Source organism: Macaca mulatta, chromosome 3 (genome assembly GCF_049350105.2).
Source record: "Macaca mulatta isolate MMU2019108-1 chromosome 3, T2T-MMU8v2.0, whole genome shotgun sequence".
Classification (NCBI taxonomy): domain Eukaryota; kingdom Metazoa; phylum Chordata; class Mammalia; order Primates; family Cercopithecidae; genus Macaca; species Macaca mulatta.
This window is the reverse complement of record NC_133408.1, coordinates 132444960-132465141: the sequence shown is the minus strand read 5'-3', so window position 1 is coordinate 132465141 and position 20182 is coordinate 132444960. Positions and strand designations below refer to the sequence as shown.

At 37.7% G+C, this 20182-nt stretch overlaps 1 protein-coding gene across 6 annotated transcripts in view; it reads right to left on the bottom strand.

Moving 5' to 3' along the window:
- ELAPOR2 (endosome-lysosome associated apoptosis and autophagy regulator family member 2) overlaps positions 1-20182 on the bottom strand; it is a 209953-nt gene that overhangs the window by 86385 nt on the left and 103386 nt on the right. For all 6 annotated transcript variants that reach the window (XM_077995045.1, XM_077995048.1, XM_077995047.1 and 3 more), the window contains 6 exon segments: positions 16234-16429; positions 13429-13576; positions 10468-10554; positions 8450-8555; positions 7267-7419; positions 6589-6677 (listed from right to left, as the gene is read on the bottom strand). In XM_077995045.1, coding sequence (XP_077851171.1) covers positions 6589-6677; positions 7267-7419; positions 8450-8555; positions 10468-10554; positions 13429-13576; positions 16234-16429 — 779 coding nt within the window.

Genomic DNA, 20182 nt, shown 5'->3' with positions numbered 1-20182 from the left:
CTCAGTATACCAAGACAATCTCGCCAGACCTATTTATGATATTTAAGAGTATATGCTTTCTATGAACCTGTGCAAAATCATTCTCTTTTTATTCTGGTAACTGTGACCATCTTTTTTTCTTTGGGAACTGATCTGTGTGATGCTGAAAGGAACTGGGAATTACAGAGTTTGGCCTCCCCAGCTACAGGAATTTGCAGGTGAACTAAGACATGCAATCAGAGTATCCAACACTCCCGGAGAGAACGATTGATTGGCTTTGGGCTCATGATTCAAGTAAAGCCAATCAGTCTTTTCTGAAGCTTCAGTCAGTGTTTGTAGTATCAAGAGCTGTGAGGATAATAATGGCTTGGGTGGAGATGACAGTGAGCATCTTGCAACACCGGAAAGGGCTTGCCTGAGAAGGAAATCAAATTGAGCCAAGAATATTAGCATTACACAGCAAGATAACAACTTAAAATAATTTGTTCTATATTGACTTCCCAGTTAAACGAGTCAACAGGCTCCTGCCTCCTCCCCTCTCTGTTCCTCAGTTTTACATTGGTTTGAGTCAGGGCTCCCATCCAATTTCTGAAACATATTTTTTAAATTCATTACTAGAGAATTTATAATTATCCCCAAGCACCCATTGAAAGGAAACATGTGAATCATGTCCCACAATAGGGGAGTGGCTGAGGGAGACAAACACCACACAGGTTACTCTGCCTCAGTGTAATACCCAAAATAAATAGAAACTTAAGTCTTTTCTGTCTACTAACTCCCAAACAAAAATAACCTTTTCCCCACTCCCTTTTGTAGTGGATATGAGACAACCTTTGTGGATATGATAAACAAATGAGAAACTTGCTGTTTTTAACCATGAACAGCTTAATTGAAAACTATTCTTTGTATTCTTGGGGGGGAAGAATTTTCCCCACTTTGAAATAGCTGTTGCATTTTTTATTTGGTGAGCTAGGTCTTTTAAAGCTTGGATTTCCCTGGAAATCTTCTTTGCAAGTAATTATTTTCTCTTTTCTCAATGCTTTTATATCTGAGAGTTTATTTCACACAAATAAATTTTGATTTTACTAATTTGAGCTCATTGTTCAAGCACACTGGAGTCTTTCTGAATCTTAATTTTATCATTCTAATCTTTATTGATTCACAAACTGATATACATATTCTTAATGTCTTTATGAAGTTAATGATTTTTAAATAAAATGTTGAAAACTCATCTGACTTATATTCTTCTTTGTATGAGTTACAGTATGTATAAATGACTTGCTATATTTATATTCCTATGGCAAATATATAAATATATCAAATATGTATTATACTGTACTCTAAGCTGATAATAATCATTTATCAAATCAAACATTTTATATATGATTCTTCAATCAGTCATGTATCTACTTAACCATATCATTTAGTCCACAATTCATCTTATCCATAAGGAAATCATGAGATGCTCTGTCAAATATCCTGCTAATATTCAACACATCTTCTCTTGATTAACTCTTGCCCAGTGTCACTGTTACCTGGTGTAATGCCTACATAACATAGCTGAATTTCCACCCTGCCCTACCTGTGTTTATCTTTAAGAAACAGGATGCCTGTGATAAAAAGTTCCCTTTGTAACCAGACCAGCTGAGACTGGTTAGAACCAAGATAGATGACCAAATGACTTAAAGGATCTCAGGTTTCATTATAATCTCACAATTTTATTTCCATACTAAGTGACACTTCCACCAGTGCTATGACAATGGCCAAAAGAAGCCATAAAAGGACAAAAAGGCAGGCAGCACTCTAGTTCCAGGAAGTTTACTGCCCATTTCTGGAAAACACATGAATATTCCTCCCCTTGCTTTTCATGTCCAATCACTTCATTAGAGAAATCCTATATTTTAACTCCCTCACCCCTAACTAACAGAGAAGTTGTGAACCATGCTCCTACTTCTCAGTTCATGACCCTCGAAAAAAGCCTGCATTGCTTGACATTCACTTTCAGTTCCATGTATTTGTTTCATGACACTGAACAGGGAAAGACCCCATCTTCTAGGGGACTAGGTTTGTTGGTAAAATCACTGATCAGTATTCTTTTTAGTTCAAACATCAAACACTGAATTTGTATATGTGCTTGTGTGCACCTATATGAGTGTACCTCATTTTATGTAAGAAGTAGGCACTAATTTTTTTAAACAAAGCATACATAAAACTTTCAACTCACTACTTAATTTTGTAGTGAATGTTTACTGAGAAGTGAATATTCTTTTATTTATCTATGTTTTACATCTCTATTTTGCATATACTAAGTTTTAATTCAAGTAAGCCACATTTAGGAATCTTCATTTATTCACCACAGGGAATAATGTCATATAAAAATGTGTTGTCTCCTTGAGACTTTCATAACCTAACCATGGGCCAAGAACACCAAGTAATTATCCATGTTTGTTTACTTCTTTGCATCTGTATAGGGCCTTACACAACTTGATACGTAGTAAGTCCCACAGATATTTGGTGAGAGAATGCCTTACTCTATATATTAGAGGATTTAAATCCTTATATCTCTTCACCCAATTCAACCTGGTTTCCATGTTTTAAAATGGCTCTTTAAAGCCACCATTTAATTCAATGTTGCCAAATCCAATAGATACTTTTCAGCCCTCATCTAGGGTGATTGTGCAGGAGCATCAGCCTTCTTAACCACTCCAGTCATGCAAATACTCTATGATAGTAACTCCCTTGGTTTCTCCCACTTCTCCAGCCATTTTCCTCAGGCACCATTCCTGTTCATCTCTCCTAGCTATGGCTGACTTCTAAGCCCACTCTATGATCTCCCTGAAAACTTTTACCCAACCCCAAGGCTTCAATTACCAGCTATTTGCTATAATTTTCAGATTCACATAGCTAGCTCAGATGTTCTACTAAGCTCCAGACTGATGTACATAATGGCCCTTTCAACATCTCCTCTTGCCCCATCTCACAACATGGTCAAAACTGTACTCACGGTCTTTCCCTCCTTGCCTCTAGACCTTCTCTCTAACCAAATAGTACCTCTACCAACCCACCTTTAATACTTTCCTCCCCCTCCATCTTATTAACCATCACATTTTGTGAACTTTACTTCCTATTTCTCTAATCCACACTCTTCTGTCTATTCCCTTTACTATCATTCACTTCCTTCTTCTCTCACCTGGAGAAGGGCATTATGAGACTTCTAAGTGTTCATTCTCTCTAGTCCCCTTCTAATCTTGTTTATAAAATACTGCCAAAGGGATCTATATGAAGTATAAATCCAATCACATTGCATCACTCTGATACCAAAAAACTTGCAGGGATTGCTAAATGCTCTTAGGATACAGGCCAAAATTCCTAATGTGGCCCTGTGAAACCATGCCTTTTCTAGCAATAGCTTATGTCATTAGCCGCACCTAATGCAATCCCTCGCCCACATCCCCACATTCTAGTCACACATTCTTTTAGTTCTTCAAATACAACATGTTCCTTCCCATGTCAGGTCTTCACCATCCCGCTCCTCTATCAAAAATGCTCTCCTTCCACGGCCTTGCCCAGTTTTTAATACAGCCCTGAGGCCTTCCCAGACTGGGTAAGAACCTCATAAAATTCAAACTTCTCTGCTGTAGCACTAATCCCAATTGGAAATAATAATTCATTTTCTATGACTGACTATTTATCTCTTCCTCTAGAGTCTAGACCAATGGTTCTCGAAATGCTGAGATTCTGGACCAGCAGAATCAGAATTACCTGGCACCGTCCTGGAAATGCAAATTTTCAGGCCTTCCTCCAGACCTACTAAATTAGAAAATCTGGGACAGGGCCTTCCAGGTGAAATTGATGAACACTAATATTCGACAGCCACTGCTCTACATCTATGGAGACATTTACGTTTTTCTTCTATCCTTAGCTCTGCCCTCCTTACCCAGTATTCTATAAATAACCAGTGCTCAGTAAAGATTTACTAAAAGTATGAATGAGCAAGCCATTCCATATTTTTCACGATGTTTATAAGAATCTCTTAATTAGAATAATTTCAATTACAAATTAAAATTTTCCTGAAAAACTTCCCCCACAGGCAGAAAGAAATTTAAGCAATGCAATCTATTTTAAACTAAGATTCAAAATAAATACAGAAAACTTGTGGTAACACTCCTATGTCATATCGATGGTAATGTTTGGAATCTATATGCCTCAATAGCTGATTTCCTTGTCAATCAACTTGATTCTCTCCAAGTAGGGCAAAATAAGACAAAGAGAACATAACAGGACAGACAGAACCAACATATAGTCATTGAACCACCTGAGAAACATCATTAAACCACGGGCAAATCACCAGGCTATTCTCAGCAAGAATTAAACATCTATTTATGTATTTATTTAAAGAGACAGGGTCTTGTTACACTGCCCAGGCTGGAGTACAGTGGCTATTCACAGGTGCCATCATAGCACACTGCAGCCTCAAATTCCTGGCCTCAAGCAATTCTCATGCCTCAACCTCCTAAGTAGCTGAGACTACAGGTGCATGCCACTTCACCCAGCTAAAATGCCATTTTAAAAGATGAAACCAGAACAAATGAAAATGTTACCCAAAAAATCCCAAATTCACATGTGCAATCTAAACTTCATTACATATATTATTTCACTAAGTCCCCATTGCTTTACTTTTGAAGCTAGAAACATTTATCTTGAAATATCTTAAATCACTTTTCTTTTAAAAAAATCATGCTAGCACATTGTTTTCTTCTATAACAAGAACATGTTCAAATTTCACTCAGACACAACAGAAAAATATAATTTATGTGTATATGTGTACACAGCATGCCCGTGTGTACACCCATATACACATATGTGTCTATGCAGCTGTGTGTATTCTGCATATTATACATTTAATATAAGGTCTTACATCCATTAGGCCCAGGTCAAATAGATTTTGTCATGCTACTTACTGCCATTATACTCATGGATGTAATTAACATAATAAATATACAGCTTTTTTTTTTTTTTTTTTTTTTTAGACGGAGTCTTGCTCTGTCGCCCAGGCTGGAGTGCAGTGGCGCGATCTCGGCTCACTGCAAGCTCCGCCTCCCAGGTTCACGCCATTCTCCTGGCTCAGCCTCCCGAGTAGCTGGGACTACAGGCGCCTGCCACCTCGCCCAGCTAGTTTTTTGTATTTTTTAGTAGAGACGGGGTTTCACTGTGTTAGCCAGGATGGTCTCGATCTCCTGACCTCGTGATCCGCCCGTCTCGGCCTCCCAAAGTGCTGGGATTACAGGCTTGAGCCACCGTGCCCGGCCAAATATACAGCTTTTGTATATTTTCATTGTAGATTAGACAAGATCCTATTATACATTAGATCCCATTCCTTTAAGCCTCAGTAACACTGAACTGATTATTATATAAAATAAACTAAATTTACTTTTGCCTTACTTATTAATAAGGCAAGTTTAAGAAAAGTTTACCTAAACAAACATAATGGAAATTACTTTTCAATTCACCTTAATGGTACCTCTCTGCATGTATTTTCTAAAAAAACAGCCCTTACTTGGCATCATGATAGGACTATCAGGACCTTACTTTACAACTCCTTGTCAGTTAACAGCTGTTAGTTTGAGTTACTGTTCTTACTGAAAGTAATAGTTGCACTTCTTATCGTTACAATTTGCCACTAATTTAAACTAGAATGTACTTGCTCTTAACCATTCCAAATAATATTCCTTAAAGAAAACTTAAGGACCTAAGGTAAGATAAATAGTAATATAACAATCTAGATTAGAATCTAGGGATGCAAAAATAAGAGAAGAAAGTAATAAATTTCCTGACATCTATATGTGCTTTCCAAACTAAGTCAAGAAAATAAATGTTATTATTTCAAAGATGCAAACATAAAGAAGCAACGATCCGTAGCAGCCACTTTGATCTCAGATTCCCCTCACTGACACAGGCTGGTGTAGGCTAATTCTTTAATTAAGAGGACAGCAGGTCAACTGCAGAGCTCATGTGTGCATTTTTCCTCTGGCTATGTGCCATTTATATGGTACTTACTTTGCATTTTCTCATTGCAATTACACAGTAATCTGCCATAACCGAATAGCCCATGGCTGCATGGTTTTTACTGACAAAACCTACTGAGTAACCAAATAATTAAAGAGAAGTTATAAGAACTTTCCATCCTGTGAGTCACACTACACATTTTAAGGCTGTGCTCTCTCATGTTATTACTTCTGGAAAAAATATAACTGTTAACAGTAGCAGTCATCTACTGAGCACTATGCGCCAGGCACTGGGTTAGGAACTTTACATTAAATATCTTGAATGTTCTTATAGCAGCTTTATAAAGTAGGTGCCAATATCATCCCTATTACACAAATAAAAAAATTGAGACCTAGAGACATCAAATAAGTTACCCCCAGGACTTAATTGTATATTTGAAATTCAAAGCCAGGAAGGCAGACTTCAAACCCTAAACTCTAAAATTTCTTCTTTACACTTACATACGTGTGTCATAAATCTCTCTCATGAACAAATTAGAGTCTGCTCAAATTGGAAAGAAGGTTGCAAAAATATGGGATGGAGTTGACGCAACACTGCTGGTACCTTTCCCTCTTCATCACATGGAGTATGGATCTGGAAATAGTCTTTTGTGGCACAGGGAGGGCGCTCTGTACACTCACTGGATCCTTCCTCTGCAACATAAAAAAAAGCGTTTCAGAAATGGGTCAATTATTTTGCGTCTAAGAAAAGGCAAAAAGCAAAAAGAAAAAGCAAACTAAAAAGTACAAATAACCTTACCAGGGTAATTTAGGTAGAACTACCTAGGTGTAAAGAAAATAAATGTCTACATTTTTATTTTCCCTAGAGCAATAAGTGTTTCTATGATACACACGGAGTAGTATATCACAGTTTTTCCCAGAAGATATTAGATTTCTTCATCATCGCTGTATATTGGAAATTTGGAACAAATCAAAAGTTTCTACGTATGTCTCTACACCAACAAATCATGTAAAAGTATAAACATTTTTAGATGAGTCTAAACATATCCATAGCAGTTGCCTGTGGGGTGTGGAAAAGAAAAACAAATCATAGACCTATATAGGGGAAAGTCAGCAGAAAGGGAGAAGATGTCATATTTTATCCATTCAACATCAATTCACTTCAGCACTTCGGTTTCAGCCACCACTGCTGTCATACTTTATGGGTGACTTCTGGCTTATAAATATACACTTGACCAACATACATTTAGAAAGAAAAAAGCAGAGTATAAACTAGTTCTACCTGAAAATTGAGAGTCCTCTTTACACCTTATACATTCTTTGGCTCCTTTCTCAGAATAGGTGTTTCTGGGACACACTTGGCAGTTGAACGAACCTGGTTTGTTGCTGAATGTGCCTGGCTTGCAAGGAAAACATTCTGATGTGTACGCCACCCCTGTGCGGTAATGAAAAACAGAGCATGGGAGGAGGACCCAATACGAACAAGCAAATCAGCACCTACTTCTGCATCTACCCAGAAGTGAGGGAGAAATATTTACAGTAAGGTCAGCCCAAATCTTTTATCTTATTCATCCAGCACTAAGAAAGCATTTACTGTGTGCAAGGAACTGCACAATCAAGTCAGCAAACAAGTGATAAGTTTTGATAGAGGTATAGTACTTGTATTAACTGAGCTGTCAAAAGACAACTCCACTAACTCAAAAATGAGATAAACCCTAAGGTTCCCTCTAATTCTATAGGCCTGTAATTATCTGATCCTTATGATAACCCATTCCCTTTTTTTTTCCCACTGCTGATTAAGTCACAGGTAAGACCTAGGAATGGCTTGACTTCTCCTCTGGTTTGTAATTCCAGCCTTTGTCAGCAGATGTCCTTATGACTAATGAGTTAACACATTGTTCACAGGAACAAGCCCACATTGAACATATTAAAATGTAAGCCAAAGTTTAATAAAGGTGAATCACTGCTTTAATTAAAAATACCCTTAATTGAGAATGAACCATGCCAGGGTTCATCAGCTGCTCTCCTGGGCCAGAAATTGCCCAGTTGATTCAGACAAGCACAAAAGGTTTAGGGAAGAGTCAGGTCAAGATGTTTACTGTTATTTTTATGGATATAGCAGTGACCAGGTCATCAGTTCCCTGAGCAAGCCCAATGTCTGGCACAATAGACATTTCTCAGAGGAATAATAGGGTCTTATTAACACAGAGACATGTTTTTTGTTTACAGACATCTAAAATTGTCATCATGTTTACTCTTTTTTGCAATGATTAAATAATTTAGTTCAAGTGTACAAGAAAAAAAGAAAACAACTGCCGATTTCTTAGGAGTAAAACCAGGGTCTCCAGACCTATATGATTTCCTAACATATTAATTTCTGTTCTATAAACCTTTGAACCACCCAAACCAAAACATTAATATTTAGTAGTCACTAGTGACTACTAAACCAGACTGCCATGAAATACCTTCAATTGTGATATTTTTTACCAGCACAGGCTTGACCGCCTTAGAACCCATAAGGATGCCTGTAGTTCTCCAGTAGAGTATGTTTGTACCTGATTTCAGCATTACCTATAAAGAGAAACATAAAGGCACTCAGGTCAGATAAGCCATGCCATTTCCCACACCTAAAAGCTACTCCCTTACATACTTTTTCAATCCATACAATAAAACGCCATTAATTTAAAACCCACAGATTTAAGTCCACTGTTAATTCTGACCTAACCTCCGCTGAAGTTTACACTTTCTTAAAAGAAAAAAAAATGGAGTTTGCTAATCCACAAAATATATTAAATAGAAAAGAAGAAATCTTCAAGTCTAAACAAACACATAAAATGATTCTCAAACCATTTGCATGAAGTCTTAGTTTATATTTAAAAAGATTCCATTTTAGAGGGTGAAAGTCCCTCAGCCCACTTGTATATTTACAGGTTGCCACTATTTATAAGATCTTTGAGTTCTGAAAACAAAAGGCAACAGAATGAGTTTGTTTATTTTAAAAAAATATTTAATAAAAATACAGCAACAATAACAAGAAAAAATAGGACTGTTCTTATGTGATAATCTGATTTAACTCTCTTACTCTAGAACATTAATACTACTATATGTAGTATTGGTTTCCTTTGCTACTGGAATATTTGCTAATTGTAAAATCAAACTAATTTTCTTATAAATTTCATGTTTATACAGGTAAGTGAACTAATTTTAAGAGTTCCTTGCTTTCTTATTTACCCCCCTTATTCTTCTATGCAGTCTCTGGTTGGACAAATTCAAGCTGTATAAAATTACAATCCACCCAACTATTTCAGTGAAGTAATAAATTAAGTAAAAGTAGTGCATTAAGCACTTTCCCTTGTATTAAATCTTTTTAAGTGAAGAAAGCATATTTGTTTTTAAGGGTTACTTGTACCTTCAAAGCCCAGCTAAATGGGTGTTAAAGTATATGGATCTTAAATGTTATTAATATTATTATCAGATATACAGATTTTTTAAAATATTCTGAAAGGGTACATTATATTAATCACCCAAGGATGAGGTACCTGCTACAACCACAAAGACAAGGATTGATGGTCACTTATAGAAATAGAGCTCGATCTACATTGTAGGCACCATATTAGGCCGTTCCCACATATCTTCTGATTTAATCATGCAAAGATTATTCCTATTTTGCAAATGAAAACATCAGACACAAAGAGATTAAGCAAATTGCCTAAAGAAACACAACTATAAAACAGAGTTAGATATTAAATCTATGTCTCACTCCAAAGAGACAGTGCCTCAAATAATAACAGATTCACTGAATCGTTACCTGATAATTGCCTTCAAGCATTTAAGGAGCTGTCCTGTAAGGAAGCAGGCAGTTACTTTACTTCATGTAACTAGAGAAGGTAGAATTTCAACCAATGTGTGGCAAATAGGGAGGAGGCAGGTTGAGGCTCCAAACATAGATAAATTTTGTGATAAACAGAGCTGTTCAACAAATGGAGACAGCATAGTACCCAACAAAACAAGCTTGAATATCACTTGTTGGGCACAGTGCAGCAAAAGATAAAAGGAATTCACAGATCCTTCCGATGACAAGAGCCACTCATTTGATCACATATGACAGGCACATTTACAAACTTAGAAACTCAAATGTTTTGTATATTAGTTTTGAACAGCCTTCTTTCTCATGGATGCCCCTTTGAAAGGGAGGAAAATTAGACTATGATGGGAAGGGGAAGGAAAAAGAAACTAACAAGAAAGAAAAAGGTAGGAAAAGACCCTGAAAATTGGAAGCTGAGTCCATGAAACTAGGGGTAATTTTTTCCCTAACCAGAAATCATCTAAATTAATAGTTAATTTTGATTTTTTTTCTTAAAATACACTTTTTTTTAAAGTTATGAAAGGAAGGGGAAGTTGGGAAAGAAGAAGAAAAGGTTGGGGAAAAAAAAAAAGAAGAAGGAAAAGTTGGGAAAGAAGAAGGAAATACAAAGAGACTTACAGAATGAGAGCCCCATTCTCCATTGTCTGTAAGTTTTACCCACTTGTCAGTGGTGGTGTCCATCTCCTGGCACTGATCATTTTGAATCTGTGGATTAAACACAAGGGCCCTAGTAAAGTGTCTTGAATAACGGCTTTAATTAAATTTTGTACCCAGCACAGACTGCAAGAACCTCGTTCAATACATTCTAAACAATGGCCGTGAGTAATTCTCAGTAAGTAAACATACCAAGACCTCTGGAGCCTAAGTGACAACTGCATATGACTGAGTGGTTCTAAGTAAACTACCTTCATTATTGTAACAAAAAGCCTAGCTCATTAGAGAGAGGAATGTGGGAGAAGATTCACAATGCACACTAACACAGTGACTAACACTGACAACGCACAGAAAGGAGACAAAGTACAAAACAACTACCCAACTTACCCAAACTTTTTCATAGCTTGCATTCACCATGTAGGCCCAATAGCATAAAAATCAACAAAGCTGTTCTTTATAATATTTGCAGCAGTAAAATTTTAAATTAAAAATAAATAAAGTATACTTTGTTTTCCATTCCCTAGGACCTAATCCAAATGCAAAAGCACAAAGTGTTTGGCGTTAAAGATATCTGTAGACATTTGAATTGGCATGGCAAATGATTAACATTTACCCCCAAATAAAAATTTGGCTATGACCAAAGTCAAAGTTCCAAATTTTTATTTGGGGGTAAACGTTAATCATTTGCCATGCCAATTCAAATGACTACAGATATCTTTAACACCAAACACCTTGTGCTTTCCAGGCAATTCTTCCAAAATGTCAAGGAGTTGGGACACTACTTTTCCAGGTCTACAATGAATACAGAGACATCAAAAAGTTAGGCCACCTTTCCAATATTGCAAAAGAGCAACAGATTAGAGTTAAAATAAGATCTCATCACCTATATTCCCACCAAAAGAAATGGCTCGCTCTTTCATCTCTAAATCATTTTGCTTCTTCACTCATCTTCCCAACCAATCTACAAACATTAAAATGTTCTCCTTAAGAGCTATCCCCTAAAGACTTACTAACTAAAAAATAGACCCTATTGCCATCCAAATGCCAGAGAATATCAGCTACTGAGAGTACTTACTTTAATTGAATTTAAGTGTCATATTCATATTATAAGCATAATGACCATTCTAATGCAAGTATTAACATAATTAAAAGCAGATATGGACCCTGAATATACCTTTAATGGTCAATGTGTAGATAAGCTGAAAGCTTTTTTTATCACTGAAAGCAGATGTCATATGTTATCCTGACATTCTACTGGCATTCTGGAGACCTGTAAAACCTAAGTCTAATCACTTAGTCTCTCTAGGCTTCAGTTTCATCATTATTTAAAAAACAAAAAAACAAAAAAAAAAAAACAAAAACAGAAGGGCTGAATGAAAGTTTCATATAGTTCCAAAATTAAATACTTTGTTGTTGTTAATTATGTAATGCCCATATGTACAACTCTCAGAGAACAGCATATTTCAATCTGCAAACACTTCCTTTCCATTAACCATCAGTATGATGACCATGAAGTTTTGACCTTCTGAATCAATAAATTGCAACCTCTAAAGCTGCAACATCAATAGAGAAAGGAACATGATTTTGCCATCCCTTTTCAGATTATAACCAGAACAAAGGCATCGCTGAAAGGAAGTAATGAAACTTATTGACATATCTCAAAGAACTTATTGGGCAAAACAAATCTAAACACTTATTCTAATAAATAGATAACTGCTTTGCTTCTTAACTTTATTTCAGTTTTAGCAACGTTGCCAAAAATGTCCAACGAAACAGGGAATTGTTCACTTCCAGAAGGATTTTGCAAACAAAATGCAGCTTAAACATAAATCTGTTTGAATGTTGCTTAACATCTTAAACTCATCAAAAGATATTAGTACTAGGAGACTCCTTGAAAGATATTGTCACATAATCTACTTTATAGAAGTGAATGCTAAGTGCCAGAAGGTTTACTTAATTGCTCAATAACACAGTGTTAACAATTGCAGAGTTGGGACTACAGCCAGAATCTCTTGACTTCAAATATAAAGCTCATATTTTCATGAAAAATCTCTCTTGCTACCAAACTTCTGATTTAGAAATTCCCATTTCCAACAACACAAATTTGTTTTAGAATGTTCAGTACATTTGTTTCTGAAATCTGGACTGCAGAAACATTTTTCAAGATAGTCTCCCATTTATAAGCACAACACATACTTGGTTTGGTGTGAGAAGTCAATTTGAGAACATTTGCTCAAGCATTTGTGTCATGATAAATATTTACTAGATTAGATACTGTTTATTAATAATAGTTAAGTAACTTTAGTGGTGACAGCTTATTTTGTTAGGTGATTATCTTATCTTCTGTAATGTTATTTAATTTTTTTTCAAAGACATCAATATCCCATTCATTGATGTTTTTAGACTGTACAAAATTCACAGAATCAGAAATATGCAGCCACTTCTACTTTTAAAAAGAAATTTCTCATAAATGCACTTAAATAATTCTTGTTAGCAAAAAATATTTGAAATTGCAAAGATAAAAAATTTTTAAGTGAAAACTCAAATTGGTTTAAAAAACACAGTTTTGACAGAATACTATCTGTAGCTACAAAAAGGTAAAGTAAACATGAATCTTGGAAGAAATATTTGTCACACAAAAACTCAAAACCAAATGGTTATATAATAAGCATAACTAAAAGTTAAATAAGCCCAGTGTTATGCTGCAAGGTGAGATCTCGGAGGTAAAGAAATAATATTAACCAGGAAACAAAATATTATAGAAAAAAATTAAAGTTTTCTTTTAATATCAAAAGGTTCAGTTAACACACACACACATACACACACAAAACTGAGGAAGAATAAAATGGAATGGCAACAACTGACTAAGGGAAATTTACATGAATGTCCCTTAAATAGTAAATTCCAGAATGTAAAAGGTCTTACAAAGAACTCAAAGAAGATGTTGTTGTCGACATACTGGTACTCAAAGAAGACATAACCTGACTTCTTAAGGTGCACAGCATAGATCAAAGACACCGTGCAGTCATCACGATTAGATTCTATGTAGTTTCCACGAGGGATCCAAGAAGAGCTGCGGAAACAAAACCAAGAGGCACTTTACATTAATGTTCTGAAACCTCTTCTGTTCATAAAGCTACGTAACTCAGATTCACGAGTAGTTCCATCAGCAAAGCACAGCAGAAAACACCAGAAGCTTTTCCAGAACTCAAAGGCCAACTTTATTACTGAGAAGAGGTTCATTTCTTATGGCAAATAACTTCCTAAATCTTTTTAAGGTTATATGATTATCTGCTATGAAACTGTTATTTTTCACCCAAAATTTGATTACCAAATAGATAACTAACTTTAGTAGCCTTAGATGGAATTATTCTTTCAGACATCTGCAGTTTTATTTGTAAACCTATACACATGGCAAATCTATAGAAGGGGAGAAAGAGCACCACTAATGATAAATATGTAGATTAACATATAAAGCTATATTTTTTCACCTTAATTTTTTAGGAAGTTGTGTGTCATATGAAATGAACTTATCAGTGATGGACTTGGCTTTTGAGTTCCTAAATCTTTGTAAGGTTATTTTAAAAGCAACTAATTATTTAAAACATAATACCATTGTATTGTACAGTTTATAACATGTTTCTAAATATATGGCAATAGTGTGAAGATAAGGGTATAGATGTAACTAGGGTGTTGTAAAATTTAACATTATATAAAAGTACAATAATAACTCTATGTTACCATAAGGATGCATACAGTAATTTCTGGCCTTTGCAACCTGGGGTTAGCAAAGATATCCTAACATATAACCACAGCAGAAAAAAAGGATAAATTATATTCTTTCAAATTTTAAACTTCTGCTTTTCAAAGGACACTATTAAGAAAACAAAAAAGGTAAAAGCCACAAACTGGGAAGAAGTGTTACACACACAGAGATGTGTGTGTGTGTGTGCATATACTATATATTTATTATATAAATATATACACATAAGAACCCATGCCCAGAATGTACAAGGAACTCCTTTAGCTTAATAATCAAATGACCAAAAAAAAAGTGGAAAATGGGTAAAACAATTTGACTTCACAAAAGTGAATAAACACATGAACAATCAACACATGAAACATGTTTGACATTATCCAGCAGGGAAATGCAAATTAAAACAAGGAGATATTATTTCACACAAACACACGTGTGAATACACTGGAATGGCTAGGGCTAGAACAAAACAAGACTTAACAATACAAATGTTGGTAAATATGTAGAATAGCTAGAACTCAAATATACTACTGGTGGGAGTCTACGATGATATAACCATTTTGAAAAGCTCGGACTTTTTAGAAAGTTCAACATACATCTCCTATATGACCCAACCAATTAAAAAGAAATAAAGAGTATGCAAGCGTGGACGGAGTTTCACTCTTATTGCCCAGGCTGGAGTGCAGCGGCACAATCTCAGCTCATTGTAACCTCTGCCTCCAGGATTCAAGTGATTCTCCTGCCTCAGCCTCCTGTGTACCTGGGATTATGGGCACCTGCCACCATGCCAGGCTAATTTTTGTATTTTTAGTAGAGATGGGGTTTCTCCGTGTTGGTCAGGCAGGTCTTGAACTCCCAACCTCAGGTGATCTGCCTGCCTCGACCTCCCAAAGTACTGGGATTACAGGCATGAGCCACCGAGCCAGCCCAGACTGAAATTTACACCGAGAAAATCACACTAGAAGACATTACCTTGAAAAACTTCCGCTTATTCAATTTCTTTTATACATAAACTATTCCAGGCAGAAAAAGAAGCCTTGTCAATATCTCCTGGCCACCAAAACAAAGATCTGAGGTCCCACAACATCCTACTAGTACCATCATCTAAGGAACTCTTTTACTGAAAACACACACTCTCTCAAGGAAATAATCCTATTATCGAGAGATTAAAATAAAGAAATCGGTGTCATTTGGCAAAAAGGTAGAGTGAAAGGAAGGAAGAAAGGAAGGGAGGGAGGGAATGAATATGCCTTTCAACACAGCTAAATAATTCCCCAGCATCCTTAGCTTATGGTAAAAATGTAGGGTTCCTGAGTGGCTACTCTTGTCAGGGGGTAGCCAGAGTCCTAAAGTTGAATTCTCCTAAGCAAATCCATATGAAAGGAAATGTTACATAGTTAATACAAGATAACAGGAAGGGATATAGCTCAAAGACAAACATTTTGTTTTGTTTTTTTCAAAACAGTTTAACATTTCGCCAGCTTTGTGATATGCAAAGTTAATAATCCCCTATAAAAGAGGTAGGAATTAAGCAAAGGTGCTTTCCACCTTAGGTACTTAACCCACTCTCTTTTATAGGAGATAATCAAGTGTCTAAATGAAGGTTATTAATTCTTCCTGTCAGAGGAAAAGAAAAAAACCTGAAAGTATCTGTTAAAAATCAGAAAAAGGTTAGTACAAACACCAGCGGCTTAACTGTAGCCATAATATGAGCCATAAATATGAGAAAAAATTTTGCTTCTCTAACAGCTTTATTGCATTTTTGCATACAGTGTCTATTATATTCTGAGGGCAATGATTTTAACCTCATGAAAACTCATTGCAATCACTGTCCAAAAAACATGATTCTTTGCAATTAGCTTATCTATCACCACAAACAGTACCAAGATTATCCTCATCTTCTTTCTGGAAAAGAGCAACTACTTTCTTCTCAAATATTCAGTTAAGAGCCAAAGGCTGCTTTGGATTCTTACTTGTTACAGCCGTCTGGCCTGCTGTCAGAAGGGCCCACCACAGTGTCCATGAATGTTGCGATGTTAGAAAATCCTGCCGGCAATTCATCCCATTCATCAAATTTGATGCCACTGCCCAAGGAATAGGTGCCTTCACCACACTTACTGCATACCTGGTTCTTCATTTCTAGATACTCTCCAGAAGCACAGGAGAAAGCTGAAAGGCAGAAGAATGGACAACCCATTACTTAGTCTCCCATCAATTTCCTCCCCTTCATGCCGTCACCAGAATTATTTTCATAAAACTCTGATTGTGTCACACCCTAATGAAAGCGTTTCAAGTCCCCCTTATCACCACATGCATTTCAGAATCTGGTTCCAACCTATTTTTCCAAGCTGACCCCCTGCCCCACCTTCTTCCTGCCAAAACAGAATTCATATCATTCCCATAATATTTCATCTTCTCTCCTGCTGTTGTGGTCTTCTTTCCCAGAGATGATGGCCAATCCTACCTTCTCTACATGGAACACTTCTGTTCTCAACTCAAAAACCACTCACTTCATAACAGATCCCCTCCCCTGGCCCAATGGGAAGTCAACTGCACCTCCCTTCATGCTCCTACAGTGCACTTGTTATAATACCTCCATTAAAGCACTTAATTTATGCTAATCAGTGGATAAGCACATATTAAGACAATTTATAAGTTGATGTGAGACTTTGAGCGTTAAGAAAACAAGGATCATTATTTTTGGATTCCTAATTGTATCAGGCACATACTAAGTCCAAATAAAATGCTGATCCAAAGCTGATTAGTTGTTTAGAGTGCCAACTAAATATAAAAAGGGAAACAGGAAAGCAGTGCAATAGCTGAACAGGTTATCTCCACTCTGAAAGCATGAGCCCACTTTTTCAATATTCACACCAACCTAGTCATTTCCACCACCATCTTATTTCTGATGTCAAGCTTTCTGCGAACTCTGAGAACTGTACTCAGAGATATTAGATACAGCAATGTGAAGAATAGTTGACACATTACCAAAAAGAAGGCTAAGTTAGTATTCATTCAACAAATGGAAATCAACACCCTCCAAGTACATGGCTCTGTGCAAGATGGTATTAGTGACTCCAACCTGGAAAAGGGCTTTCTAATCCTTTAATCAGGATAGTAAAGAAACAAGGACAAAATGAGACATCCAAATTACTCAATGAAGAAAATCAAATCTCCCAGCAGAATGTAAAGCAGCAAAGCCCCACATTTAGGTAGACTCTTCTCTTTTAGAATACATTAGAAAACTTAGCCAGAAATAAAAATAAGCTAATTTTTGAAAACTAATTAAAGAATTAGAGCTAAAATCCACACACATCTACTTATTCACTGAATTAATATAATGTTTTTCTTGAGAAAACCTTAAAGATGCCGTACAATGAACTTCAAACATTCAAATCAACAACCCCAAATCAGTAAAACATGAGAAAATAAAAAAAGATTATGCAAAGAATGTGGCATTCTGGCTACACAGTCAAAACTGTCCTAGGACGAGGCTGTACCACATCCTAATTCTATGACACTGAGTGAATTATTTCACCTCTCTAGGCCTTAGTTTCTGTCTCTAAAAAAATGAGATAACAATCACAATAGGTACCTTTAAGGGCTATACTGATGGCAGCGGCAGCCCCCCTGGAGTGACCACTGCCATGAAGCCGGCTACTGTGGGGGAAGTGCGGACCAGGCTGCGCATTCCATGGAGCCACTGGGGCAGGAGGAGGCAGCAGCCCTGCCCTTCCAGGCAGACCCAAGTCTCCCTGTGCTCTTGGGGGCCAGAGTAGGCAGGAGCTCCACCATCCTGAGCACACCTGCAGCTGCCCAAGCCATGGCTGTGGACCAGGGCGTCTTGGCACTCTCAGGGGCTCAGGAGAAACCCCTTCCCCTACAGGTGTGGAGATGTCTGCTCCCCCTGCCCCTGGCCTCTCCCCGCTCCTGGTACCCCTTCCGATCTCAGAGCAAGGTAGGGGCTGAGCCCAGGCACTGTGCTGACACATCAGCCTCCTAACACCTCAGCCTCCTCCAGACTTTGGCCACCAACAAGCACAGGAGAGAGACTGAGGCATGGGCTGAAGGCAGCTCGGCACTGGCCTGCAGGCACTCCTTGACCAAACAGCCTGGCTGCCCAGAACAGTGGCAGGAGGCAGAGAGGCTCCTGGACAGAAGGGGATGGGTCCCACAAAGCCCCACCTTCAAGCCAGGGAGGCTCTGAAGCCTGGGGGCTGGGCTGCCAGTCAGTGGGCCAGAGTGGGAACTTGTGGTGCTTTTTCTGGGACTGCCCATGGCCTCCTATTGACCAATCAGCACATACTTCCTCCCTCTGGCTGGCTGAGTCCCAGGCCCATAAAAGCACTGGACTCAGCAGACTCCAACAGATAGGGGATGTCCAGCTGCAGAGCCACTCCAGGGTCTCCTCTCTGCTGAGAAGTGAACAGTAGCTGAGACACCCTGCTTACGAAGAGGAGCTAGTCACTGTGGGTCTCCTCTGAGCTGTTCTGTAGCTCAATAAAGCTCCTCTTCACCTTGCTCACCCTCCACTTGTCCACATACCTCCTTCTTCCTGGACATAGGACAAGAACTCAGGAACCACCAAATGGCAGGGCTAAAAGAGTTGTAACAAACAGGGCTGAAACATGCCCCTTGCTTGCCATGTTGCGGGTGACAAGAAGGAGAGAAGAACTGTGGCCCTTTGGGGATCCCAGACCTAGGAGCTCCCCAGTCAAGGCTGTGACAGCCTCTTTGGGGCTCTGTAGTTCCTGGTGTCTCCAAGCTTCTGGGTGCCACTATATTCCCCGGTGCCAGTGCAGAAGCTGCTTGTGGCATGCCTGGTTCAGCTGCAGCCTCGCAGGGAACCAGTGCCCATGCTGTCACCTGGAGTTGCCCACCCCACCGCAGCTGTCATGCCTGGCTGTGCATGGTAGCCCAAACCCATGCTCACTCACACACCCCTTGCTGCTCTGCACCTGGCTAGCCCTTGGCCAGCATGGGACCCAGGCCAGTAGAGTGAGCCAAACGCAGCCTGCCAGGCCGAGTAGGCAGAACAAGCCTGGTGGGCCTGAGCAAAACTCAGGCAAAGGGACCACTGGCCACAGGAGTTTCCAGCTGGTGAAGTGACACCCCAAGAATCCTGTGGCAATACTGAGAAAATATAGTATAAGGTGGTTAGCGCAGTGCCTGGCATGTAACAAATGCTCATTAAAGCTATTATCACTATCAGCACAACCAACAGAAAAACACAGTTATGGAAAACTGTTTATTTTCAATGGTCTATGGATCATCTAGCATACTCAGAATCAGACATTTGCCTAATATGATAAATAATAATATCGTAAACCAAGACCCTACAATACATTAAATCAGGGGTCAGCAAACTACAACCTGCAGGGAAAATCCAGCTTACCGCCTGCTTTTGTAAATAAAGTTTTATTGAAACCCAGTCCCGATCATTCATTTACCTACTGTCTATGGCTGCTTTTACACCACAATGGCAGAGTTGAATAGTTGCAACAGAAACTGCATTGCCCACAAAGCCAAAAATATTGACTTCCTAATAAAATAAAGTTATCTTGGAAGACTGTTTAGTGTCCAAAATTGTATTTTAAGTTGATTAACTATAACGTAATAAAAGGTAATATTTTATGATATGTTGTTATAAAGAACTCTAAAAGCTAAAAAAGAGAAGACTGTGTTTGTGAATCTTGTCTTCTAAATATAAAGATGCCATTTCAGAGTGTTCACTGCCCTGTTAATTAAAATCATAAAGAATATTCCCATCTCTTTCCCAAGTGTTTCCATGAAGTCAGAAGGAAAACTGAAAGAAAAAGTTGAAAGTGAATATAATGGATATTTGGTATATACCAGGTGCCGTGCTTGATACTTTACAAACACAGTACATTCTTGTTATTCACAGTAGTTGTGTTATATGAA